Source organism: Pongo abelii, chromosome 12, assembly GCF_028885655.2.
Source record: "Pongo abelii isolate AG06213 chromosome 12, NHGRI_mPonAbe1-v2.0_pri, whole genome shotgun sequence".
Taxonomy (NCBI): domain Eukaryota; kingdom Metazoa; phylum Chordata; class Mammalia; order Primates; family Hominidae; genus Pongo; species Pongo abelii.
The window spans coordinates 89,309,665-89,336,808 of record NC_071997.2 but is presented as its reverse complement, the minus strand read 5'-3'; the positions used below and the strand labels follow the sequence as shown (position 1 = coordinate 89,336,808).

Genomic DNA, 27,144 nt, shown 5'->3' with positions numbered 1-27,144 from the left:
TGCCTCAGCCTCCAGAGTGGCTGGGATTACAGGCGCCCACCACCACGCCCGGCTAATTTTTTTGTATTTTTTGTAGAGACGGGGTTTCACCATCTTGGCCAGCCTGGTCTTGAACTCCTGACCTTGTGATCCACCCGCCTCAGCCTCCCAGTGTGCTGGGATTACAGGTGTGAACCACCGCGCCCGGCTAATAAATGTGTTTAATGGCATCTTAAATGAGACACTTGTTACTGCCACCAAGCAAGTGATAGGTAATGTAGGCATAGAATAAGTCATTTTCTCTGGCTCTCCTTTCCTCAGGTTCCTCCTCACAGCTAAGAGCATGGATATACTTTCACTGGGTGGCAAAATCAGGTTTCCTAGCATTAGCATACTTTTTGGGGGTTAGGGGGAATGCTCAATGGCTCTTTGAATAATTAGGATGGAATGTGTAGGTCACTGCAGGACTTAACACATGCAGACAATAAAAATAAATTATTTGTGCAAAGTTGATCCTGAATTCTCCTAGGATCCAACATTTGGAACATATTTCTGCTTTGCTAAAATGGAACAAAATTTATAAATCTGACCAAATGGGCTGTTTGCCAACTAATCCAGCCCCTACATAAAGCCAGAAAAGGGGAGGGGGAGGGATCATGTGTATGTGCTAAAATCCAACTCTGTGTAGTCATTTCACAGAGAATGCAGGGCGGCTATGGCAGGACATTAGAGACCCTGGGGGATGAAAAAGGCTCATTCAGGCCTGCAGGTGGCCTGCACCTGGGGACAGAGTAAATCTGCAATGGAGTTGCCTCACTTCCTACAGTAGCAGCAATAAAATAGGCTGCCCTGAATGAGTGAACTGAAGAAAAGTTTCTCTGTAAGGAGTGACAGACGACTGGACTCACAGAAGCAGGGGAGGCATGAATGGGATAACATTTTTGAATTTATGTTCAACATGTTTCCTGCAGATTTAGTGGAGGAAAAATCCACACAAACCCCCATTCCAATCCCCCAAATTTTCTTCAACATGCCGCTTCTGTTCTTGGAAGAGTTAACTGCCTCGCTTCTGCATAAGAGTCCCAAACACTGAGAACTAGGGTGTCTTCCCCTTCCTTTCCTTCCAAAAAGGCCAGCAGCCTCAAGCAAGCCAAAGTCCTTTCCTCTTGAATGCGTAGTCTTGTGAACTCCACTGTCTTCACAAACTCAGCAGCTGGTGGAAGCTCTCTGAAGAGCTGAGACAGGAGGTGGCACTGCTCTGACACCATCCTTTGAAGGTGACAGAGTATCTCAGGGCTTGGGGGACGCCAGCTGGACTTCGAGAGGAGACAGAAGAGGTGCTTGCAGAGGTATTTCACAAAGATCAGGGTCTCCGCCCAAAAGTTGACTTCTGCTTTTTCAAACAGGTAGTCTTCCACCTAAATCAGATGAAAAAGCCGAAAGTCAGTCTTACAGGGAATGGTGACAAGCCCCAGTCCAGACCAAGCAGTACCCTGCCAGATGCAAGAGGGGTTTCCCTTCCCCCACCTGACAAAGAGGGTGCACTCTCGCCTGTCATCCATGTACACACACCACTTGCAGCCTTGAAAGTCACCTTCTATTTTCACTCACTGTATTTCTCCACCAGAGGGGAATTTTTTCCCCAGACTTAACATGACCTTGGATAAAGATGTGTTTGTGGTTCAAAGTCAAGATACTTTGGGGGATGGATGCTGAAAAGGGGACTTCAACAAGGGAGTGGGCCCTAGAGTTTAAGGTGCAGCTGGAAATTGGAGAGGAGGGAGGAAAGGTCATCTCTGCAGCAGGCCAGAGAGGAAAGAATCTCCAAACACAGGACACTAGGCTGTGTCCTGTTTCTATAACACTGTGATTCTCAAGGTCCTTTTATCAGACACTTACCATGTCTCCAAATTTCTCATAAACAGGGACAATGTGTTTTGAACCCTTGGCCTGCTGGGGATGCCAAGAAGGCCAGCTCAGTCAGATGCTGGTGGCAATCAATTTCAGTTCTCAGGATGCTTTTGCTGCTTGTCTTTGTCCTCGGTTTCCCTATCTGTGACTGCACCCACCCTGGAGGGGGCTAATAATAGTTTTCTTCAAGCAGGAAGTTCACAGCAAAGATCCTAATTCTCTGAAAATGCTTCACCCTCAGACCTAACTTTGGGAAGCCCCAGGCTAACTCCAATACTGACTAACAAGCAGTCTCCATAATAAAACTCCGCATCCAGGGTCTTCTTTTTTTTTCTTTTTGAGATGGAGTCTTGCTCTGTTGCCCAGGCTGGAGTGCAGTGGTGCAATCTCGGCTCACTGCAACCTCCGCCTCCCGGGTTCACGCCATTCTCCTGCCTCAGCCTCCCGAGTAGCTGGGACTACAGGCGCCCACCACCACGCCCGGCTAATTTTTTGTATTTTTAGTAGAGACGGGGTTTCACCGTGTTAGCCAGGATGGTCTCGATCTCCTGACCTCATGATCCGCCTGCCTTGGCCTCCCAAAGTGCTGGGATTACAAGCGTGAGCCACTGTGCCCGGCCAGGGGCTTCTTTCCGAGTTCTCTCCCCTGGCTAATCTGGAGGCTGACCAACAGCACCCCAGAAGTCAGCCTGAGAGTGTCCCTGTGTCCGCGGCAGCACCCAGTGGGTGACTTTCCTAGTGGTTCCTGCTCTGTGTCTAAGCATGCACAAGCCCAGCTGAGGCTGTAGGTGCTGCATCTAGCGGGTTTAGGACACTCCAACCCTGCCTCCCACTCCCCTGACGCCCCGGGATCACCTGATGCATGCTCTCCACACAGGCCACGAGGTCATCACTCTCTCCCAACAGCCATCCCAGCAGGATGGGCAGTCCAGGGGCCAGCTGGTCCCACTGCTGGAGCAGATCACACAGGACGGCCAGGGCCAGGGCCAGAGCGATGGAGGCATCCACCTGGCAGAAGGCAAACTCTGCAAAGACAGGAGAAAGGTGAGCAATGAATATACTGCTCAGGGCCGGCCCCAGGGCAGCCTGCAGGACCCTGGGAACATGAAAGGCCTCAGGTAAAATCGCTGCCACCAGCCTGGCAGGGAAGCTGGTAGGGTGGGCTCACTGGAGACGATTAATCACCTTCTGAATCCTGCTATTTATACTGTTAGAATGAGTCATAGGCCTGAACCCACTGTTTCCATGCCCCCTAACTCAGTGTGGACAGAAGCAGTCCCATCTGCAGGATTAGAGAGTTATCCCCCCTCAGCTCCTCCAGTGTCACCAGAAGGATCAGGAAGGCTTCCCTGTCCAGTGTCTCCTCTGCACATCTGCCTGGATTTGACTGGTTTGTCCTTTCCTTGGAAAGCAGATCTCCTGGGCACAAGACACATCCTAGAGCAAGGCATTGGCAAGTTTTTCCTTAAAGGGCCAGAGAGTCAATATTTTAGACTTTGCAAGCCTATACCTCCTCAACTCAGCTGAAAGCAGCCATAGACAATTTGTAAACAAATGGTTGTGGCTGTGTTCCAATAAAACTTTATTTATGGACACTGAAATTTGAATTTACTGTGTCACAAAATATTATTTTTTTCCAACCAATTAAAAATGTAAAAGCCATTGATAGCTCATGGACTGTAAAAAGCAGGTGGTAGGCTGCATTTGGCTCCTATTTTGCTGCCCTCTGTCTTGGAGTTTTTTGTTTTTGGACCCTTGTTTTCCTGGGTGCTTGGAGGAAGAGCACTGAAAGAAAAGAAGGCTGCAGAAAGAGGAAGCAGGGGGCCTTGGGGAAACCATTGCTTATTTCAACATTTGGCCTTAGACAATCCTAAATATGGGTTTGGAGGGAGGCTCAGGGGTGTTGTCACTTCCCCTAACAACTCTGCCCCTCCCATCCCAAACCTGGAGGGTGTCTGAAACACGGGACTGAAAGCCCACTGCACAGACAATGGACCTCTGTAGGCCCATCTTGCACCAATGCCTGTCTTTCAGTGATGCATTTCTGTTGAGCCCTGATCACTCCCAAATCCACATCTCTAACTTGAGCACACAGACTTACCCTGACCATTTGGACCCCGAAGAGACTTACTCGGCACACAGGCAGACGGCCGAGAATCTGCAACAGCAGGCTTAGTTCCCCTGGGTGTTGAACCAGGCTTACTGGGATGGCCCCACCGAGGGCCTAGTGAGTGCCAGGCGCTGATCAAATGCTGTCTCCCCAGTCCTTCTAGCATCCTACGGGTTGGGTATTACATAACCCACTTGCACACATCAAGAAATTACAGTTGGCAACAAGTTTCATGGTGCATGCAAAGTGCAGATTTGGAGAACCAGCATCAACATTCCAGAGGTTTTGATGGTGGGGTCAGCAGGGGTAGTGACCCTGCAGTAGGGCCAGGACTATTCAGAGGTCACACAGCAGCACCTAGTTGCATGTAAGCAGGCGAAAGGACTGATCTCACCATCTTGAGAGCTCCAGATAAGTCACCCAGGACACTTGCCCTTTAGTGTCCCTGTTCCCCATGCTGCTTGCTCTGCAGCCTAGAACCCAGATTTAAACCAGGAAACAGAAAAGGGGAGGGGGTGAAGGTGCATTTTGGCTGTGGGTCTGAGCCATGTGTTGACTGAGCCTCTACCTACAATACAGTCTCCATTTTTACCTCTATCTAACTCCTTTCTGCAGTTCTCAATTGGCTGAGAATCTGTATAGAGAAGGGATAATTAAGTGGCCTTTTTCTTTCTTTTTTCCCTTCAACTTTTACTGATTGATTGAGACAGAGTCTGTTGCCTAGGCTGGAGTACAGTGGCGTGATCTTGGCTCACTGCAACCTCCGCCTCCTGGGTTCAAGCAATTCTCCTGCCTTAGCCCCCAAGTAGCTGGGACTACAGGCATATGTCACCGTGACACCCAGATAATTCTGTTTTTGCCCAGCTAATTTTTGTATTTTTCGTAGAGACAGGGTTTCACCATGTTGGCCGGGCTGGTCTCAAACTCCTGACCTCAAGTGATCTACCCACCTCAGCCTTCCAAAGTGCTGGGATTACAGGTATGAGCCACTGCACCCAGTGGGTTTATCACTCTTTTTTTTTTTTTTCAGACTGAGTCTTGCTGTATTGCCCAGGCTTGAGTGCAGTGGCGTGATCTCAGCTCACTGCAACCTCCACCTCCCCGGGTTCAAGCGATTCTCCCGCCTCAACCTCCTGAGTAACTGGGATTACAGGCACCTGCCATCATGGCTGGCTAATTTTTGTATTTTTAGTAGAGATGGGGTTTCACCATGTTGGCCAGGCTAGTCTCGAACTCCTGACCTCAAGTGATTCACCCGCCTCAGCCTTCCAATGCGCTGGGATTACAGGCATGAACCACTGTGCCCAGCCTATCACTTTTTTGTTGTTGTTGTTTTGAGACAGAGTTTCGCTCTTGTTGCCCAGGCTGGAGTGCAGTGGTGCGATCTCGGCTCACCGCGACCTCCGCTTCCCGGGTTTAAGTGATTCTCCTGCCTCAGCCTCGCAAGTAGCTGGGATTGCAGGCATGCGCCACCACACCCGGCTAATTTTGTATTTTTAGTAGAGACGGGGTTTCTCCATGTTGGTCAGGCTGGTCTCGAACTCCTGACCTCAAGTGATCTGCCCCCTCGGCCTCCCAAAGTGCTGGGATTACACGCATGAGCCACTGCACCTGGCCTCCCACCACTTTTTTTATGGTCTCCTTAAGGCAAGGACTGAAAGCCCAACAGGGAAGAAAAAAATTTCATCATCCATCAGCAAAATCAGTACCTGCAGCTCAAGTGACATTCCTGTTGAGTCCATAAAGAACCTATGGGGGTGACCAGAGATGCCACCAAGGAAGGCTAGGCTGCTGCACTAGCCCCACCTGACAGGACAGGTAGCCTCTATCCTGCACCATTTTTTTTTTTTTTGAGACAGAGTCTCGCTCTGTCACCCAGGCTGGAGTGCAGTGGCGCGATCTTGGCTCACTGCAAGCTCTGCCTCCCGGGTTCATGCCATTCTCCTGCCTCGGCCTCCCGAGTAGCTGGCACTACAGGCGCCCGCCACCACGCCCGGCTAAATTTTTTTTGAGTTTTTAGTAGAGACGGGGTTTCACCGTGTTAGCCATGATGGTCTCGATCTCCTGACCTTGTGATCCACCCACCTCGGCCTCCCAAAGTGCTGGGATTACAGGCGTGAGCCACCACGCCTGGCCCATCCTGCACCATTTTGCCATGAATCATGGTTAGGAAGGGGCAGGAGAGTGGTGGGATGACAGGCAAAAGGGAAGAGCTGGTGTGATGTGGCCAGAAGTGGGTCTAGATAAAACTCTTAACTACCCAGACTCCAAGCCTGCAAGGCAAAGACAGAAGAGGAAGGAATGCTGAGATGTTTTGGGGATGGTGGAGGAAGGATGAGTTGGATTTAGATCTCCTGCTTGAGGGACCAGCTGCAACCTGCCAAATTCTGTCTCTTACTACCTTGCCCTGGACTAAGACAGCTCAGCCAGAACTGCCTAGATCTCTACTGGCCAAATGCCTTATGAAGGGAGGCTGGAGTAGAAGAGGAATTTGTCACTTAAGCATGCAGGCCAGCTAGGCTCTCACAGGCTGGCCAGTCCATCAAGGAAACAAGAAAGCAAGCAGCCAAGCAACAAGTGTGTTTTAAGAATCTGCTGAGAGGCTGGGCTCAGTGGCTCACACCTGTAATCCCCTAATTTTGGGAGGCTAAGTTGGAAGGATCACTTGAGACAAGACCCTGTTGCTACAAAAAATAAAGAATCTGCTGTGTATCCAAAACAATCTTGAAAAAGAAAACAAAATTGGAGGACTCACACTTCCTGATTTCAAAACTTACTACAAAGCTATAGGAATAAAGACAGTGTGGGCCGGACGCGGTGGCTCACGCCTGTAATCCCAGCACTTTGGGAGGCCGAGGCAGGTGGATCATGAGGTCAGGAGATCGAGACCATCCTGGCTAATGTAGTGAAACCCCGTCTCTACTAAAAATACAAAAAAAAAAAAAAAAAAAAAAAAAAAATTAGCCAGGCATGGTGGCGGGCGCCTGTGGTCCCAGCTACTTGGAAGGCTGAGGCAGGAGAATGGCGTGAACTCGGGAAGCGGAGCTTGCAGTGAGCCGAGATCGCGCCACTGCACACTAGCCTGGGTGATGGAGCAAGACTCTGTCTCAAAAAAAAAAAAAAAAAGGAATAAAGACAGCGTGGTACTGGCATAAGGATAGACATATAGATCAACAGAACAGCAAGGGCAGATTACACAAATCAACAGACTGAGAGTCCAGAAACACACCCTCACATTTATGGTCAAATGATTTTTGACAAGGGTACCAAAATAATGGGGAAAAAACAGTCTTTTCAACCAGTAATCCTGGGACAACTGGATACACACCTGCGAAAGAATGAAGTTGGACGCCTACCTCACACAATATACAAAAATAAAAATGTATCGAACACCTAAATGTAAGAGCGAAAACTAGAAAACTCATTTGATTTTTTTTTTTTTTTCTGAGATGGAGTCTGTCTGTCGCCCAGGCTGGAGTGCAGTGGCGCGATCTCAGCTCACTGCAACCTCTGCTGCCCAGGTTCAAGCAATTCTCCTGCCTCATCCTCCCTGAGTAGCTGGGATTACAGGTGCCTGCCACTGTGCCTGGCTAAATTTTTTATATTTTTACTAGAGACGGGGTTTCACCATCTTGGCCAGGCTGGTCTTGAACTCCTGACCTCGTGATCCACCCGCCTTGGCCTCCGAAAGTGCTGGGATTACAGGCGTAAACCACCACGCCCGGCCTTGAGCCACCACGCTTGGCCTTAGAAAACTCACAGAAGAAAACATAGAAGTAAATCTGTATGATCTTGAATTAGGCAACTATTTCTTAGATATGACATCGAAAACACAAGCAGCATTAGAGAAACTGGGCTTTGTCAGGCTGGGTGCTGTGGCTCATGCCTGTAATCCCAGCACTTTGGGAGGCTGAGGTGGGTGGATCACCTGAGGTCAGGAGTTCGAGACCAGCCTGACCCAATAGGGTGAAACCCTGTCTCTACTAAAAATACAAAAATTAGCCAGGCGTGGTGGTGGACATCTGTAGTCCCAGCTACTCGGGAGGCTGAGGCAGGAGAGTTGCTTGAACCCGGGAGGTGGAGGTTGCAGTGAGCCAAGATCCCGCCACTGCACTCCAGCCTAGGTGACAGAGCAAGATTCCATCTCAAAAAAAAAAAAGAGGAAGGAAAGAAGGGAGGGAGGGAGGGAGGAAGGGAGAGAAGGAAGACTGGGCTTTCTCAAAATGGAAAACTTTTGTGCTTCAAAGTAACACCAAAAAGAAAGTGAAAGGATAATTCACAGAAAGGGAGAAAATATGAGCAAATCCAGTCTCTGACAAGGGACTGTATTTAAACTACATAAAGAACTCTTAATACTCAGTAATAATAAACACATGAAAAGATGCTTAGCATCATTAACCATCAGGAAAATGCAAATCAAAACCCCAGTCATACTCCACTTCATACCCACTGGGATGACTATAATAAAAAAAAAAAGTTAAGTTTTGGCAAAGATGTGGAGAAATTGGAACCCTCATATATTTTTAGTGGGAGTGTAAAATGGTGTAGCCACTTTGGAAAACAGTCTTGCAGTTCTCCTCAAAAGATTAAACCTATGACCCAATAACTGCACTCCTAGGAGTGTATCTAAGAGAGAGAAAAAGACAAGTCCACACAAAAACTTGTACATAAACATTCATAGCAGCCTTGTTCGTAAGAGCCAAGATGTGGAAATAACCCAAATGTCCATCAGCTAATAAATGGATAAATAAAATGTGGTTATAAATTCATACAATGGAATAGTAATCAGCCACAAAAGGGAACGAAGAAGCAGGAGGTCTAGGTGGGAAGGTAAGACAAACACCCAGGCAACAGCAGGGACATCAGGTGCTCAGTGGAGTGGTTCACGTGCCAAGAGCTGTGGGAGCTGGGGGTTGGTGGGAGGAAGACGTCAATGTGGGGAATAAATGATCTCCGAGGCTCTTCCTCCCACTGGCTACACTGCTAGGGCAAGAAGAAATATGCCCTAGAATCTTCCTGGAGTGCTTCAAATGGGTGGGGTTTGTCTGTGGTAGGCCTACACAAGTGGGATTAACATGCAGTCATTTGGAATCATGTTGGAAATGTGATGGATCAGCATTTAGAATTGGTTAATCTGGTGCCTTCCATCCTTGTGAAGGGATAACTCACTGGGATTGCAGAGGAGGGAAGCAAACCAGAGGCTTCAGGGCTGCTGCAGTATAGCCTTCATCTTGCTACTGCCCCAGCCACATCAGGGCTCCCCATCCAAGGCAGATGCCTAGCTATCAGAAACCCTCTTATGTGCTGATACTCCCTGGTGCTTCTTCTCTGCCTCCATGAAGAGCGCCGCCACCCCCATCCCCCACCCCACAACAGGGCTGGAGGTGAAGACCCAGGCCTCACACAGTGTGTTGGCTCCACTACAAATCTCAGCCTCTGATTCCCCCCACTAGGGGAAGTGATTATTAATTTCTAGGCAGGTAGACAGGTAAGTCACAGGTTTTGAGGTTGCTTTCAACTACTGATTGAAAGAAAGATGTCAAAGTGGATGTTTTCCAGGTGCCAGCCTTGAAAACTATTTCAGACCACGGATTAAGCCCATGGTCTGATTTTAAAGTATTATGGGGGAGATGCCTTCTAGACTAAGGCCATTGGTCAAGTCTGCCTTCTAGTCCTTCTCAAGAGAGGGCAATCAGCATAGTAAATGCTGTGCAAATGGCAATGGGTTGAATTCTCCCTGCCCCTAGCTCTGGAGAATCCTCCTTCAGGCATTTGAAAAATCCCTCAGCTTTAGGGGACTGGCCAAGGTGTTGGGTGGCCCTGCCATCCAACCAACTCACCACCCATCCACCCACTCACGCATTCACCCATCAATCTGATATTTTATCTACCCACAAGTATTTATTGATCACCTGTGTGTGGGGGACACTGTGTGAAACATGAGGAAAACCACCCGGAAAACCACTCTCTCTTAGAGAGTGAAGAGTTGCCAGAGGCAAGCTGACCCACACGAAGTGTGAGGAAACAGTCGAAGACGGTGTGTGACACAGACAAATTATATCATGAGTAGGAGTAATCAAAAGACAGAAAGGAAAAACAAATGTGGGAGGAGGAGGCTTCACAGACAGGCCAAGCAGAGCGGGTGAGAGGACACACACAACCAGGAGGCAGTGAGGAGCCCAAGCTTGGGCCGCAGGGAGACAAGCTGCCCACTGAAGGGAGGACTGGAGGTGAGGCCAGGCAAGCTGGGGCGGCCTGGGCAGCAAAGGCAGCGTCTGACGGAGTGAGTGTTACTGCACTTTTTTTTTTTCTGAGCAAAAATACATTCAGGTTTCATGAGGCTGTTTCCAGATAACCTCATTATTTCTAGTCTTCTCCATGGTCTTCTTCACTTCCCCTTAGCAGGGGAAGAGCCTGAACTTTAAATTAGTCATGAAAAACAGGCTCGGTTCAGCTGACTCTGCCACTCAACATTTCCTGGGGCTGCCAGAAGCCTCTCTGTCCCCTGCCTCCCCTTACCCTCTACTCCAAGACTAGCCAGGGCTCTCCACCCACCAGGGCCATCAGAGCCCAGGCTCAGAGCTGGGATTCCAGGTAGAGCACTCTGTGAGTACATTCATGGCCATGCTATCAAATGCCATCATTTCAACCTTTACCACCAATTAAGAGCTCCCAGCTGACCCCTACTGGAGACAAATGGCCCAGAGGAAGGTCAGTGTCCTAAGGAATGGAAGGGGATCATCTCCCCCAGCTTCAAAGAACCCAGTAGGAAGTCTGGGTCGGGGAACATGGGTGTTTGTGGTTAACAGTCTCTGTCCTTTATCTGAAAATTTAAAAAATTTCATCAAAGAAGAACCAAATGTGCTGGCCAGAGCTCTCAAGGGCAGCCCTAGTCCCAGCATGCACTGGGCCAAGTGCCAGGGCCGTGTGCAGCACCAGGACTATGGCCCACCCTCTCTCTGCCCTCGTCCCTGTCTGTGCCCTCGTCCACAGCCATCCCTTCCCCCAACTCCCTACCTGGCCATATTAAGTCTGGGGGGAACTCAGACTTCACCGAGCCCAGGTGGACCCCTCTTCTTCCTCTTCCTTTTTTTAATGTTTATTTTTTTGAGACAGGGTCTCACTCTGTCTCCCAGGCTAGGGCACAGTGGCGCAATCACAGCTCACTGCAGCGACCTCCCAGGCTCAAAAGGTCCTCCCACCTCAGCCTCCCCAGTGGCTGAGACTACAGGCACAAACTACCATGTCCCCCCTAATTTTTGTATTTTTTTGTAGAGACGGGTTTTGCCACGTGGCCCAGGTTGGTCTTAAACTCCTGGGCTCAAGTGATCCACACACCTAGGCCTCCCAAGGTGCTAGGATTACTGGTGTGAGCCACTTTGCCTGGCATCCTTTTTGTTTTAAATCTTAGAGCCTACTGTTTAAAAGAAAGTATATGCAGAAGCAGAATCCAAACACACACAACTTGGGTTCTAAGCTGAGTTGTGTCAGCTAAACTGTACTAACAGTCCCTTTGCACCCCTGTCTGGACCTATCAGCAGTGTCTGGACAGGGGTGCAAAGGGACTATTTAGTACAGCTCACATGGATTTAAAAAAAAATCAGGACAATTCTCATAAAGATCCAAATTTCTAGCATCTTTTGAAAATTAGGAAAATCAGACGGTGGTATCTCTAGGCCTGCATTAGAAGATGGCAGAGGCTGCTGGAGCAGAGCGGTGGCCACGCCTACAGAAGGCGGATGCTTCCAGCCTGGGACCGCCCTACTGCCTCCCATCGCGCCCCTTTCACATGCGTGCTCACTTGAGTGATCTCTGTGGACATGTGAGTTGGTGACCCCTATGAAATGGTACTGAAGAAGGCAGCTGGCCCCAGGCCCTCCCCTTACTTTTATAGGAGAGAACACTGAGTCCCTCAACCAAACCTCATCTCAGTGGTCTCCCCACACTGCTATCTGGGCCTTCCCCCTCCCTCCAACTCTCTTGGCTTTGATTCACTCATCATTCCCTGCTCTGGGGTCCCTTCTTCCTCCTTTTCACTTAGCCTGCTGGCCTGTCCCTCAGGACACAACGCAGATCCTGTGGTGTTTCTCAGCCCACTGGGGACTTTTTCTCCGCTGTATCTGCACAGTGCTCAAGGTGTTCACAGATGCTGAGGGGGGCACTCCATGGCTGAACCCTGTGTCTTTCCTTTCCCAGGATTGTCTATAAAACCACCACTGGGTACTGCCCAGATACCACCTGCTTAGCACTTGATTGTGGTCTTATACTATGCAATTTACTTGTGACTTGCATTTTCCCATTGGGGAAAAATCCAAGATTGCAAGAATAAGGTCTAGGTAGATAGAATTATTGTTGCCATTTTATACTCAAGGTGACTGACATTTAGATAAACAACTTGTTCAAGATCATATAGGATACAGGTTGCGAGTGGTAGGGCCAGATACAAATCCAGGCTTATCTGACTCCAGCACTCCAGCACCTATATTCTTTTTTCCTTTTTTTTTTCCTGTGCAGACAAGGTCTGGCTCTGCCACCCAGGCTGGAGTGCAGTGGTGTGGTCTCAGCTCACTACAACCTCCATCACCCAGGTCAAGCCATCTTCCCATCTTAGCCTCCCAAGTAGCTAGGACTATAGGCACACCATCATGCTTGGCTAATTTTTGTATTTTTGGTAGAGACAGGGTTTCACCATATTGCCCAGGCTGGTCTTGAACTCATGAACTCAAGCGATCCACCTACCTTGGACTCCCAAAGTGCTGGGACTACAGGTGTGAGCCACTGTGCCCAGCCCAGCACCTACATTCTTGACCACTTTGCTAAGCTGCTCATAAGTACTGAATACTTGGATGGATGGATGGATGAAGAGACTGATTATTTTCCGTTTTCCATTCTCTGCCTCTCCTCCACGCTGCCCAGTGCCCCCAGATGCTGATTTCTATAGACTGCCTTACCCAGGTGTCCTTGCCACCGGGCTTCCAGCTGACTTCTCCTAATGTGAAGGGAGCACTGGTATACTGGAGAGTAGAAGTGAGAGGAGTTGGCGGTATTTCTTTCTTGCACCCTCCCCAGAAAGTTGCGAAGATTCTAGCAGTGGCTGCATCCCCCATGGCTAGGGCACCTGCCGGGCAGCTCCTCCTCCCTGACTTCCACTATCCCTGGGGTCTCCCTTTCAGCCAGAGGAGTGGGAAGGGCTTCCTACTGCTCTTGTCTGTAGGTGCCTCAACATCATGACTGCTTCCCTTCACCCATGGTTCTCAGCCAGAGGGCACATTGCTCCCAGGGTACATCTGCCCGTGTCTGGAGACACTTTTGGTTGTCACAGTCAGAGTTGCTGGTGCTACTGGCATTTAGTAGGTAGGGGCTAGAGATGTTACTCAACATCCTACAGTGTTCACGACAGCCCTACCACCCCAATCAATGTCCACAGTGCCAAGGATGAGAAGCCCTGCTGTAGGCCTGCCTCCAGTCTCACACAACCACAAACAGTCCCTTTGTGAACGTCTCTGCAAGTGCTCAGTCTAGTACGTCAGTCTCTATTTGGGGCAGATGCGGAGGGGCTCATCTCCTCACCTCCTTTTTTCTGAAAGGCATCCCCTAGTTCACCCCTCCTCACCAGCTCCTGGGCAGAGAGGTGGCCACAAGTGAGAAGCAGCCCCTTCTCAGGCGCAATCTGCCGCAGAGCCCTTTCTGTCTTGGGGGGAAAATGTGATTCCAGGTCTGAAGGGAAGGGATACAACACCATCATTTGAAATTTTAAAACTACCTGAGAGAAAACCCTTTAAAATTCTAAGAATTTGCCTTTTCTTCATGCTTTAGCTATTTTCAAATGGAACAAATGGCCTGGGTTCCCCAGAATACCTGCAGGTCCAGCTCCCAAAGAATACAAACTTCACAGAAGTGTTAACGTGCCTAAAACCTATCACTGCCTGATGTAAACATGTTTCCTGGTGACCCATTATGAAACCAGAAATAACCTAGCAAATCCTTTGTTTTCATTTAAAAGAAAAGATAATTTCAAAATATTATTATTTTTAATCAACAATACATTCCAAAAAATCTTTATTTTTAAAGTTAAAATAACTATGATTTTAAAAATGTGGGCCCACCTCAAAACACTGGGTAAATAAAATTTTTCCCCGATTTTAAAAATGGATACAGCCAATATGAATGAAAATAAGCAATTCATAAGAGTTAAAAGTGTGCACTTCTTATTCAATAGGGACATACTTCACCAAAAAGGGACTGATAAATTATAGCCAGTTAACAGTATACTTAGCTCAAACCCTAGAAAAATACTTGCATTTGTTCACTTCAAACCACAGTAGCAAATAAAGAATGGATTCAAACAAATATTGCTCTCAGAAAATACCACCTGTGAAAAAGACCTGGTTCTCCAGGGGGCTTACAGCCTGGAGCTGTCACACCAGCCTCCAGCCCTTCCGGGTGCTTCCATTATACCCAGTTTTGTGTGCACCTCATTCCTGTTTCCTGTGGCAATCTCTGGAGCTCAGCAGGAAAGGGTACGGCACCCATGGGCTGTGCATGTGGGCTTCATGGCTGTTCTGGAGCAGGTAATAAAGGCCAGTCCTTGGGGCCCTGGTGTGTGAAGGGACAGCAGAGCAAGCAATGGGCCCTGTCCAGCCATTTTGGCCTGCATTTGGCATTCTTGCATTTGGTGATGATTCCTTTGGGGCCTGAACTGTGTCAGGCCCTTCCTGTAAAAAGTGCAAAGCCAGTCCCTCCACAGCAGATGAGTCCCTCCCTCTGCCTGCTCCTTGATGATTTCACTCTGCAGAGCCTTCCAGAGGGTTCGATCGCTTCCAACTCTGCCCAGGTGGTAAGTGCCTTGCACTTCATTCCTATCTGCGTGGCCACTCACCCCAGAGCACTCCTCCTGGACATGGCAGCACCCAGCCCTCTTCTTTCCTCCCTACCCCTGTGTCATGAGCCAGTGAGGGAGGCTTCCACAGACTGGTAAGTGCTGGGCAACCTGAGGTCTGCCTTCCATCAGCCTCCTCTCCTCTGCCTGGGCAGAGTTCACCAGCTCTGAGGACACATTCCACATTCCTCACTGACCAGCCTGGATCTTGAAACTTCTCTTTTTCCTTTCCTTGAAGTCACTTCAGTTTTCTTCAGCTTATTTCACTACTGGAACTTTCTTTCTTCTTCTTCTTTTTTTTTTTTTGAGACGGAGTCTTGCTCTGTCGCCCAGGCTGGAGTGCAGTGGTGTGATCTCGGCTCACTGCAACCTCTGCCTTGCGGGTTCCAGCGATTCTCCTGCCTCAGCCTCCCTAGTAGCTGGGACTACAGGCACATACCACCACGCCCGGCTAATTTTTGTAATTTTAGTAGAGACAGGGTTTCACCATATTGGTCAGGCTGGTCTTGAGCTCCTGACCTCAGGTGACCCACCCGCCTTGGCCTCCCAAAGTGCTGGGATTATAGGCATGAGCCACCACGCCCAGCAACTTCTTTCTTTTATAAGAAATTTCTTCTTGGCCTGAGCTCCTAAGACTTACTGGTTCCTTCTGAGTTCTTTGTGAAGCTTCACTGGCCCTCACTGTCACCTGCCTGGTTTCCCACTCCCACCCTCAACCCTCTGAGCTTACTCAGGGCTTGAGGTGGGAGAGAGGAAGAAAGCAAATGACTGATTCATTTCAACAGAGCTGTCATGAGCAAAAGGCACTGTGCTAGCCTTGAAGAATGTGCCCAGTCAAGGTACTGTAAACACAGCACAGAGCTCAAGACAGGGGACTGCTTGGCTCCCAAAACACACTGGTGGGATATGGGTGGTAGTGGTGCAGATGGTCCTGAGGTGTAACTGAAGACTAGAATTTGAAAATCAGAAAAACTCAAGAAGATAATGTTTCTCTCCTGAGGACTTTAACATTACTGCCTCCCAGCTTTATGCAGAATCCAGAAAGTTCCCTTACTAGACACCTGCCTCCCAGCCTTATCCAGAATATAAAAGTTCCCTTACTAGGCGCCCACCTCCCAGCTTTATCCAGAATCCAGAAAGTCTCCTTACTAGGCACCCGCCTCCCAGCCTTATCTAGAATCCAGAAAGTTTCCTTACTAGCTGCCTGCCTCCCAGCCTTATCCAGAATCCAGAAAGTCTCCTTACTAGGCGCCCACCTCCCAGCCTTATCCAGAATCCAGAAAGTCCCCTTACTAGGCACCCGCCTCCCAGTCTTATACAGAATCCAGAGGCTGGACGCGGTGGCTCACGCCTGTAATCCCAGCACTTTGGGAGGCTGAGGCAGGCGGATCACTTGAGGTCAGGAGTTCGAGACCAGCCTGGCCAACATGGCGAAACCCTGTCTCTACTAAAAATATAAAAATTAGCCGGGCACGGTGGTGGGTGCCTGTAGTCCCAGCTACTTGGGAGGCTGAGGCAGGAGAATCGCTTGAACCTGGGAGGCGGAGGTTGCAGAGAGCTGAGATTGCGCCACTGCACTCCAGCCTGGGTGACAGAGCAGGACTCGTCTCAAAAACAAACAAGCAAGCAAACAAACAAACAAACAGAAAACAGAATCCAGAAAGCTCCCTTACTATAGGCACCCTACCTCACCCCCTAGGCTTTTATGGCTCTAAATAGAACAAACACAGTTTATGGTAATGCAATGACCAAATCAAGGTATAAATGACTTTTAAACTCACAACATGATTTTAAGATTTATAAACAGTGTTCAAAATGAAAATGCCTGCGATTTCAAAGTTTCTGGGAATTTTATATCTTGAAACGGAGTTTACTCCCCAGAGCTCTCAAGGCCTTTCCTATCTGTCCCCTGTGGCCAACACTCCCCAGCAGCCTCCCTGGAGTGACTACATTTCCCAAAGGCATGGGAAATCACCGCTGACATGGCCCTAGGCTGACGCTGAGTGTGGAGAAGCCTGGAGGGCAGGCAAGAGAAGAGAGAGGTCCACAGAAAACCTTTCAGGAACAGTCCAAGGAAGAGAGAACAATTCAGAGTTTAGACTAGAGCAGCGAGACTCTGGGTTTTAGGCCAACTAAAAAGGAGGAACGCTCAAACTGTTGCAGGATGGATTGAAATTACCTCCTAAGAGGAGCATTTGAGTCTTAAGAGTTTCGAGACTCCAGGGGTCCACTGCCCAGAAAACTTCCCTTCCTTTAAGCACCAGGTCTTCAGTGGAGAAGTTGAGAGGAGGGACTCCAGGAAGAGGCAGGCTGTTTTCTACTTTGCAGTGAATGTTACTAGTGAAGATAATCAGACTACACTGAAAATGGCAGCACATGAAAAAAATTCAAAGTAACCGACCCCAGGAGTCATTTTGTTAGTAACATTGAAAACTGCAAATAACAAGACAATGACTGGGGGAAATTGTGATTTGGTGGAAACAAACACAAAAAATAAAACTTACAAGTTCTAAAACTGGGCATGAAAAGTCCTACTGACTAAAATTGTTGAATAAAAATAAAATCACTATTAAAGGCTGGGCACGGCCGGGCGAGGTGGCTCACGCCTGTAATCACAGGACTTTGGGAGGCTGAGGTGGGGAGATCACCTGAGGTCAGGAGTTGCCAACATGGTGAAACCCCATCTCTACTAAAAATATAAAAATCAGCCGGGAGTATTGGCGGGTGCCTGTAATCCCAGCTACTCGGGAGGCTGAGGCACGAGAATTGCTTGAACCCAGGAGGCGGAGGTTGCAGTGAGCCGAGATCGCGCCACTGCACTCCAGCCTGGTGACAGAGCGAGACTGCATCTCAAAAAAAAAAAAAAAAAAAAAAAAAAAAGGGCTGGGCATAGTGGCTCATGCCTATATTCCCAACATTTTGGGAAGCTGATGTGGGAGGATCACTTGAGCCCAGGCGTTCAAGCCCAGCCTGGGCAACATAGTGAGAACCTGTGTCTACAAAAAATTTAAAAATTAGCTGAATGTGGTGGTACATGCCTGTGGTCCCTGCTACTTGGGAAGCTGAGGCGGGAGGATTACTGGAGCCTCAGAGTTCAAGGCTGCAGTAAGCTGTGATCATACTGCTGTACTCCAGCCTGGGCGTCAGAGCAAAACCCTATCTTAAAGCAAAACAAAACAAACAAAAAAGAGTTGATATTTAAGAAAATAAAGGAGAACTTTAGGAAATACCTTCACTGCTCTGTACAGAAATATATATATATATATTTTGAGACAGAGTCTCGCTCTGTCACCCAGGCTGGAGTGCAGTGGCACGATCTCGGTTCAGTGTAACCTCTGCCTCCCGGGTTCAAGCGATTCTCCCACTTCAGCTTCCTGAGTAGCTGGGATTACAGGCGTGCACCACCATGCCTGGCTAATTTTTTTGTATTTTTAGTACAGACGGGGTTTTGCCATGTTGGCCAGGCTGGTCTTGAACTCCTGACCTCAGGAGATCTGCCCGCCTTAGCCTCCCAAAGTGCTGGGATTATAGGCATGAGCCACCACGCTCGCTCAGTACAGAAAATTGATTAAGGAATTAAACTGGATTGTAGGAGTTACGATGGAAAATAATTTCTTGATGAAATGAATTAATGTTCATATAATTCATATTAGAAATTTGCATTTACATAGAGTCACAGTGTCCTCCAGGTCAAAATGTTGAAATCAAAACACTCGGAATCCGTTTTGAAAGTTTTGTACCTGAAGGAAGAAAAAGGAGACAAATCTCCTCCATACTTAGCCCTCACTCAGAAGGAGCGGCCTGGGCCGCCTCCACAGGCTTCCTGTCCCCACACTCTCAGCCTCGCGCCCAGTCTGACTGAGCTGTCTCGGCAGTGTGTGCAGTGCTCTGGAGCTCTCTGGAGCTCTGAGGCTCCCTCCTCTGCTGCTTCCTGGTTTACTCTTTCTTCTCCACAGCATCTCATGCTCTGCCTTCACCTCTGTATCCACAGTAACCTGTCTGACAATTGTGCCCCTTTTTAAACACCTCTCAAACTTATCTCCTCTCCATCCCCACTGCCACTTCCTTGGTCCATCCTCACCATCCTTCCTCTCAGAACAATGGTAGCCTTCCTTTTTTTTTGAGATGGGGTCTAACTATGTTGCCCAGGCTGGGCGGAGTGCAGTGGTGCAATCATGGCTCACTGCAGCCTCAACCTCCTGGGCTCAAGTGATCTTCCCACCTCAGTCTCCTGAGTAACTGGCACTACAGGCACATGCCACTACACCCAGCTAATTTAGCATTTTTTGTAGAGACAGGGTTTTTGCCATGTTGTCTAGGCTGGTCTTGAACTCCTGGGTTTAAGCATTGCTCCCACCTTGGCCTCCCAAAATGTGGGGTTACAGGTGTGAATCGTTGTGGCCGGCCAGTGACGGTAGCCTTCTAAGCAGGCTCCTTGCTTCCAGTCTTGTCTAGACTCCAAGCTTTCCCCTTCCCTGTGGTCAGGGTGACCTGTCTAAGACAACTCTGACCTGATTATATCTCAGTCTAAAAGCCTTCAGTGCTCCCACAAGGCCCAAATGTCCTACATCCTTAACATTAAAGACTCTTTCTACATGGCTTCCCTGCCCCCTTGTTGCAGGAAAAAGTAAGTCCACAGCTCTCTTATATCCCTCCCTCATCACTAGTGGATTGGCTGTACCAGCCATGGGTATTTTAGGCTTACAATTTCCTTCATTCTGGATGGCTGAGTCCCTTTCTCTTAAGTTCTTCCTGGGCCTTAGTCAAATCTTTTCAAGTGACCCTGAATCTTCTCAGTACCCCATCCCCTTCCCACCCCCATCCAAGCTGTCTTTCTTCTCATTACCAGCATCTCTGTGGTGACCATACTCTTTTTTTCTTCAGTTTATTTCCAGATCTAACAGAATGATGACATTGTGCCAATTCTCAGTGTCTTGGGAGGTGGGGATAGGTTGGAACATGCCTGCTATTCCTTGTCGGAGCAGACCTGGGGAGGATGTCCATCAAGAAAGGACCTCCAGTTCCTCAATAAGTCAAAGAATTACCATGTGACCCACAATTCCACTCCTAGGTACATACCCAAGAGAACTGAAAGCAATACCCAAATAAAAGCTTATACATGAATGTTCATGCAGCACTATTCACAGTAGCCAAGAGGTGGAAACAACACAAATGTCCATCCATTAATGGATGAATGGATAAATAAAATGTGGTAGATCCATACAATGGACCATTACTCAGCCATAAAAAGAATTAAAAGTGCTGATTCACGCTACAGCATGGATGAACCTTGTAAACATTATGTCTAATGAAAATAGCCAAGCACAAAAGCTCATACATAAATCCATTTATGAAACAACTTAATAGGAAAAGTCACGGAGACAGAAAGCAGACTGGTAGTTGCCAGGGGCCAGGGGATAGCGGGGACTACTTAATGGGTACAGGGTTTTTAGGAAAGTGATGAAACCGTTCTGGAACTAGATAGTGGTAATGACTGCACACTATTGTAAAAGTACTAAACGCTACTGGAACTGTGTACTTTAAAATGATTAATTTTATGTTTATTTCATCTCAATAATATATAAACATGAAAAAAGAAAGGGGCTGGGCATGGTGGCTCACACCGGTAATCCCAAAACTGTGGGAGGCCAAGGTCAGAGGATCCTTAAACCCAGGAGTTTGAGACCAGCCTGGGCAACATAGTGAAACCCTTTCTCTATAAAAATAAAATAAAATAAAATAAAATACAGTAAAATAAAATAAAATAAAATAAAAGGATCCTCATGGGGATGGAGCAGGATAGTGTGTCAAGAACAGAGGACAATGGGTAATTCAATTCTGTGCCCCTGAGGCTTTATTAAAGCAAAGGTAATGGGCAGGGAAGTGGGCCCATTTGCTTTAAAGGGATTGGGCCTCTTCAATGAGTATTTCTCCCCAGGATGCATTCTCCAAAGACTAACCCTAAGAAGGAAGGTGAGGGGTGGACAGACGAAGGTGAACAGAGGGGTTAAAACAAGAGTGAAAAGGGGTCAGGCCTCCTTCCCTGTTTGCTGGAGTCTGGGCTCACACAAGGACAAGAAGACTGGAAAGGTTGCAGCCTGAGAGGGGTGGTCTGCACAGCCACCAAGAAGGGAACCCTTGCTTTCTGATAATAAAGCAAGACATTTCACATCTGAAATCACCTGCATGGTAAGACTCAAATGTAAGTGGATCCTGTGAAACACAGTTTTATGCAGAGAGCAGAGATCAGATCAGATCACAAAGCTGCAAAGAGAAATCTCTTTACCTAAATTACACAGACCCACTCGTCTGGTTTCCATTTCACTGCCTGAGTCTGTTTTATAGTTGTGCTTTTTCATGAAGGCTTTTAAGGGAGGCTATACCCTGACATCATGTGGAAAAAATGTCCAAATACAATTACATTACAGAGCAGCACTCTTGGAAAAGAAGGCAGCCTTGAAGCCTGCTGGTGTCCTGTTTCCTCTCCTTTAAACCCATTTGTTGCTCTCTGCTCTCTAAAAGCAGAAGCCCCCAGTCCCAGCTCACCTGGTCTGCTTCCTGTCTCTGTCAGCGTGCGAAACACCGGTCTCGGAAATACAGCAATCTAAGGTACTGTGTGACTGTGTGCTCCCGAGTGGGAGATGTGGCAGGGCCACAGGGAGCTGTGTCCAGCTGGGACATGCCCAGCACCAGCCCACAGGCCTGAGCCGGCTTGTCTCATGTCATGCACCTTACAATCATGGTGAGGAAACAGGGCCTCCCTCTGTTGGCTTTCTTGGAAATCTACTCCAAAACCTCCTACCTCCTCCCCTATCCTCATGCCTTTTTCAGATGTGTCCCCATGTTCAGGGAATAGTTTTTCTCAAAAGCTCTTATGAAAAAATAGTTCCCCTCAATTAAAATCTGTTGTATTGTGAGCAAATTCTCCATATGTGTCATCTTTTCCGTGTTTCTTCCTCCTCCCGGCAGAAGCTACCATTCTCCTGACTTTCCAGTCGGGGCTGTTCCTTCTGTCCCTGAGTCTCTGACTTGGACGGAACAGCAAACTCCTTCTGCCACTCCTAGATAATCCCCCTGCCACCCCCCACAATCTCTTTTTTGAAGTCCATACTAACCACCTCCCCATTCTTGTTGGCTAGAGACCTGGCCTTCTTCAATGACTGCGTCATGGCCACCCCATCTGGGACTTCCACATCCATAAAGACGTCCCTCCAAGTATTTGCTTTCACCATTCTTCAACCTCTTCAATTCAAATACTCCCCATCTCTGATTTTACTCTACTCCCAGTTAACCATGATGACATCTGAGAACTTGTCATTATTTAGAACTGTTTCAACTCAAGATCTCAAATTCTAAGTTTTATCATCACTTTGAAATGAACATCAGTATCACTGTGAACGTTTAGTGGGTACTTATGTGCAAGGCACTATCATATGTGCTTCATATATATTAATAATAATGACCTTTTAAAGTAGGTTTTATGAGCCCCATTTTATAATGGGGTATCACAGAGAGACACAGTTTAGGATTTGGGATTTAAGCCACATAGTCTACACACTATGGCTCCCACATCATATGGCCTCTTTAATATTCCTAACACGACTGTTTAACCTTCTACCTTTTCCACTGAAACTACCCACGCCCCCCAATCCTGACCACATCCTTGACCTTGCCCTCTCTCCCAGGCTGTTATTCTACATTATCCAGGATTCCCCAGGCCTGTGATGATCTTCCTAGTCCCCAATGCCCTTGTCAATCTGATCTGCCACCAGGTTCAACAATGCTCCCTAGCCACCTCTCCCCAAACCCAATCTACTGTTCTACTTTGAGCCACCAATTCCAGCTGAGTAGCGGCAGTCTGCTGACGAAGCTGTCTATAAACTCACGCTGTTTAATCTCAGCTGGAATCTCCATGTCCCTTGGTAATTCTTTTCTTCCTATTCTGGTGACTCCTAACTGATCCTCTATATAAACTGTTCCAATCTTTTCCCTGTCTCTACATCTTACTCCCTAACCACTCATTCTTGACTTCTTGACTTGACATTCTTGATAATCTTGACTTCTACAAGGATATTCAGCATAAGCTCAAACTTCCGTCCCCCTCAAAGTCAAAGCTTCTCTAATGACTCTTTTGAAACATTGGCTTGAAGACAGATCAGGGTCTAGAAGATGTGGTTTTAGGGCAGGGGAGTGATGTAAATATTTGTATGAGAAGGAGCCACTGGAGGTAGAGAAGGAGAACCTGAAGACGCCTGGGAGGAAAGGGAATCGTGGCTGGATAGAGGTCATGGGGGAGGCATAAGGTGTGGTGTGAAGGATGTGTGCAGGTCACGTATGTTGATTGCAGCACTATTCACAATAGCAAAGACTTGGAACCAACCCAAATGTCCAACAATGATAGACTGGATTAAGAAAATGTGGCACATATACACCATGGAATACTATGCAGCCATAAAAAATGATGAGTTCGTGTCCTTTGTAGGGACATGGATGAAATTGGAAATCATCATTCTCAGTAAACTACTGTAAGGACAAAAAACCAAACACCGCATATTCTCACTCATAGATGGGAATTGAACAATGAGAACACATGGACACAGGAAGGGGAACATCACACTCTGGGGACTGTTGTGGGGTGGGGGGAGGGGGGAGGGATAGCATTAGGAGATATACCTAATGCTAAATGGCGAGTTAATGGGTGCAGCACACCAGCATGGCACATGTATACATATGTAACTAACCTGCACATTGTGCACATGTACCCTAAAACTTAAAGTATAATAATAATAATAATAATAAAAAAGGATGTGTGCAGGGGAAGGAGCACCTTTTTTGCTGAGTTTGAATCGGGGAGGATAAGAAGACAGATGATGTAGCAGAGTGGTCAACACTTGGGCCCTTTGCCTACCTCCTACTTACTTCTAAACTCCTTAAAGGTGGCTCTAACCTCCCACTACTGAACCTTCTCTCTCAGCTCTCACTCATGACATTTTCTCAATCCTCATCGTCCTTAACCTGACCTTTCAACAGTGTTTGGCATGGGTGACCAAACCTGCCCTCTCAACAGTGTTTGGCGTGGGTGACCAAACCTGCCCTCTTGATAGGTTTTCCTTATGTGGGTTTCATGACAATGGAACCTCTTGGTTTTCTTGATGGGTCTTCGTTATTCCCTTTGCTAGCTCCCCTTCCAAACTGCTACGATGGCCTAAAAATGCTGCCCACCTTTAATTTCTCTCTCCTCTCCCAAGCTACCCATCTCTCTTTTTGCATTCACTCATTCAATATGTAATTATATTAAGTACCTACCATGTGCGAAGTACATGGCAGCTATTAAACTGTAGCTGAATTAATGTTAATGTGTAGCTCTGATCACGCTGCTTATTTGCTCAAAAATCTTTACTGGTTCTCTGATGTAAATGATATCCAGATTCTTTGGCCTAGCATTCCAGGTTTTAGCAGACATCTGTTGTTTTTGCTGCCCACCTTCCATTCGCCCTCCTTTGGATAGCTGTCCCCAGTCTCCCTGCGGAGACCCAGCCCCTCCACACCTTTTAGTCCATGTGGTTTGGGTGGGGCTAACCCTACCCTCAACTCCAGGCATGGGTACCTGCTCCAGATAGGTTCCAGGCCTATCCCTGAACTAATCTCAGAGACCAGGAATATGATGCCCTCATTGGCATCTGGCCCCTGAGATTAGATCAGGGATAGGCCTGGACCCCAACTAGAGCCAATAAAATGCAATGGGATTGTACTGACACAGGACTTGGACTTGAATAAATGAAGATGTAAAGGCTAAGCTGCTGTAGCCATCTTAAACTCCAAGAAAAGTGTGAGCTGACTGAAAACAGAACCAACCTAGAAGCAGAAGGGAGAAATGGCAAGGAACCAGGTCCTTGGGACACTGTTTGAGTCCTTGAATTATGTCATGTCTTAAGCCAGTCTTAGCCTTGGAATTCTCAGTTACACGATCCAATATGCCTCCCTTATGCTGAAGTGGGCTGCACTGGACATTCTGTCACTTGCATCTGAAAGAATCCTATTTGATCCAAAGGTCCTTTGTGTCATCCCGCTTCATCTCACCCCACCCTACTCACGCACTCGACGCTTGTACCACACTAACATTCCTTTCCTGAACAGGCCTCATACTCTGCCACCCATGTCTTTCTGGAATGTTCTCCATCTTTCTCATCTTTTCCTCTTGAAATTCTGCCCATCCTTTAAGGTTTGGCTGTAATGAACTTTCCTCCAAGCAGCCATTCTTCTCTAATTTCCCCCAGTGACAAATGTTTGTTGGATAAAGTCTAACTGAACACAGTGACATGGAGAACCTGGATCCAAGGTTCCTTAAACCTGATACAGAGACCTGGGCCTCCAGCAAACTTGTTCATCTCCCCTCAGGGCTTGCGACTTGTTTTCTCGGCCCCCCCACTGGTCTACATCCTTGTTTCCTGCACTCTTTGGTCATCACTTCCCAAAAAGTTTTTCTGGGGACACTGGCTTTTTGGAATGTTAGTAGATATTTAAAACAACATAAAACACTCCAAACTTCAAAACCAACCACAGCAGCTTTACTCCAGCTAGAAACTAAAGAGTGTAACTATTTAGTAAGTTTGGGAAACTCTGGGTTAAACAAATATTTCTATTTTAAAAACCTGGGGAGGTGGGGATGGGGGCAGAATATGCAGCTTTTCTCCAACTTACTCATAAAGCAGGTACCAGAGCAGAGGGACGTGCCACATTCTTCTCTGAAAACATATTTAGGTTTAAGGTAGGTGCGGGTTATTTTATATACACATATAAATATCCTACCCTTTGTTCAAGGTGCCTATTTGCTCTGCACAGTGACTATTATGAACACAGAAAACTGTTCATTGTTAAATATGGCATGCTAAGTGGTTTTGCTTTCTGGCAAATCTCCAAACCATAATTATTAAGGGACTGGAGCTGCTGAGGAATTCTTGGGTTACAAGAGGCTTTGATCCTGTTCCTGCCTTCTTTCCTTGACATGAATTTCCACGGGTGTGGCTGACTTTCATTGTTTTTCACTGCTGTGGTGCTGCTGTGAAGGTGAAGGATTAAACAGGACTTCAAGGTGACAAGGGATTGGGCCCCCCAGAACTGCTGAGAGGAGGCTCTGGCTAAACCTCTCCCGCCTTTTGGAGCCCCAAATGGCTGTAACCAAGGGAATGCACAAGCTCCATCCAAGTATTGGAGTCGGGGAATGCTGTGGCCTCTAATATTTGGTTTCCCACACACTCCGGGAAGCTCAGATTCTTAGGCCTCACTCATTATCGGGTTTCCAGCTGGGGTGAAGCCTCTGTCTGTACTAAACGGCTGACAGGACTTTGCTCAGCAAAAGGCAACAGGCCCCGGGTGGGTGAGGCTTTGTTATTTCATTCCCATCAAAGGTGAGAGATCTGATCCAAAATTCTTTGGGCAACTACAGCCATTTGACACGTGTAGCCCTCAAACTCACGTAGCTGCCTCCTTTACAGGGTCAAGAAGACACCTCAGCTCAGTCACAGACCATTAGGTGAACTATTGAAAGAGCCAATCTCCTTTCTACTGAAACATTTGCTGAAATGTCAAGGGGCACATAACTATTCTTTCAGGCTCTTTTAAATTCTCCCCTGCCTGTAAGAAGAGATAAGAACACCTGGATGTTCATGAATCCAAAATCCAAGATAGAAGGAATAAAAACACTCCTCCCAAAATGAACTGGTAAGGTCCTCTTAACTTGGTGAAGAAAAGGCTTCTCTAACAAACAGCAAGTTTCTGGTTTTCCAGCATTAAAAAAAAAAAACCCCACTTACGTCTGGGTGTGGTGGCTCATGCCTGTAATCCCAGCACTTTGGGAGGCCAAGGTGGGAGTTATCACTTGAGCACAGGAGTTTCAGACCAGCCTGAGCAGCACAGCGAGACCTTGTCTCTCTTCTACCTTTTTTTTTTTTTTTTTTTTAAACCAGTTAGCATTTGGATTGGGGATAGGACCTTGCTCACTTTTTGACATTGTATTTATTTATTTTTTTGAGTCTGTCTTCCAGGCTGAAGTGCAGGGGCATGATCATGGCTCACTGCAGCCTCGACCTCCTAGTGGGCTCAAGTGATCCTCCTACCTCAGCCTCCAAAGTAGTTGGAACCACAGGCGCATGCTACCATTCCTGGCTAACTGGAAAAACAAAAAACAAAAAACAAATACTTTTTTTTTTTCGTAGAGACAGAGTATGTTATGTTGCCCAGGCTGATCTCAACCTCCCAGGCTCAA

The 27,144-nt window shown here is 47.5% G+C and overlaps 1 protein-coding gene across 7 annotated transcripts in view; it reads right to left on the bottom strand.

The window, feature by feature from the left end:
- Nucleotides 1-907: 907 nt before the first annotated feature.
- The window catches only part of THADA (THADA armadillo repeat containing), a 361,316-nt gene continuing 335,079 nt past the window's right edge, over nucleotides 908-27,144 (bottom strand). For all 7 annotated transcript variants that reach the window (XM_024242323.3, XM_024242322.3, XM_063713447.1 and 4 more), the window contains 2 exons: nucleotides 2,746-2,915; nucleotides 908-1,397 (listed from right to left, as the gene is read on the bottom strand). In XM_024242323.3, the coding sequence (XP_024098091.2) occupies nucleotides 1,005-1,397; nucleotides 2,746-2,915 (563 nt within the window). In that variant the 3' untranslated portion in view covers nucleotides 908-1,004. The remainder of the gene's footprint in view (nucleotides 1,398-2,745; nucleotides 2,916-27,144) is intronic.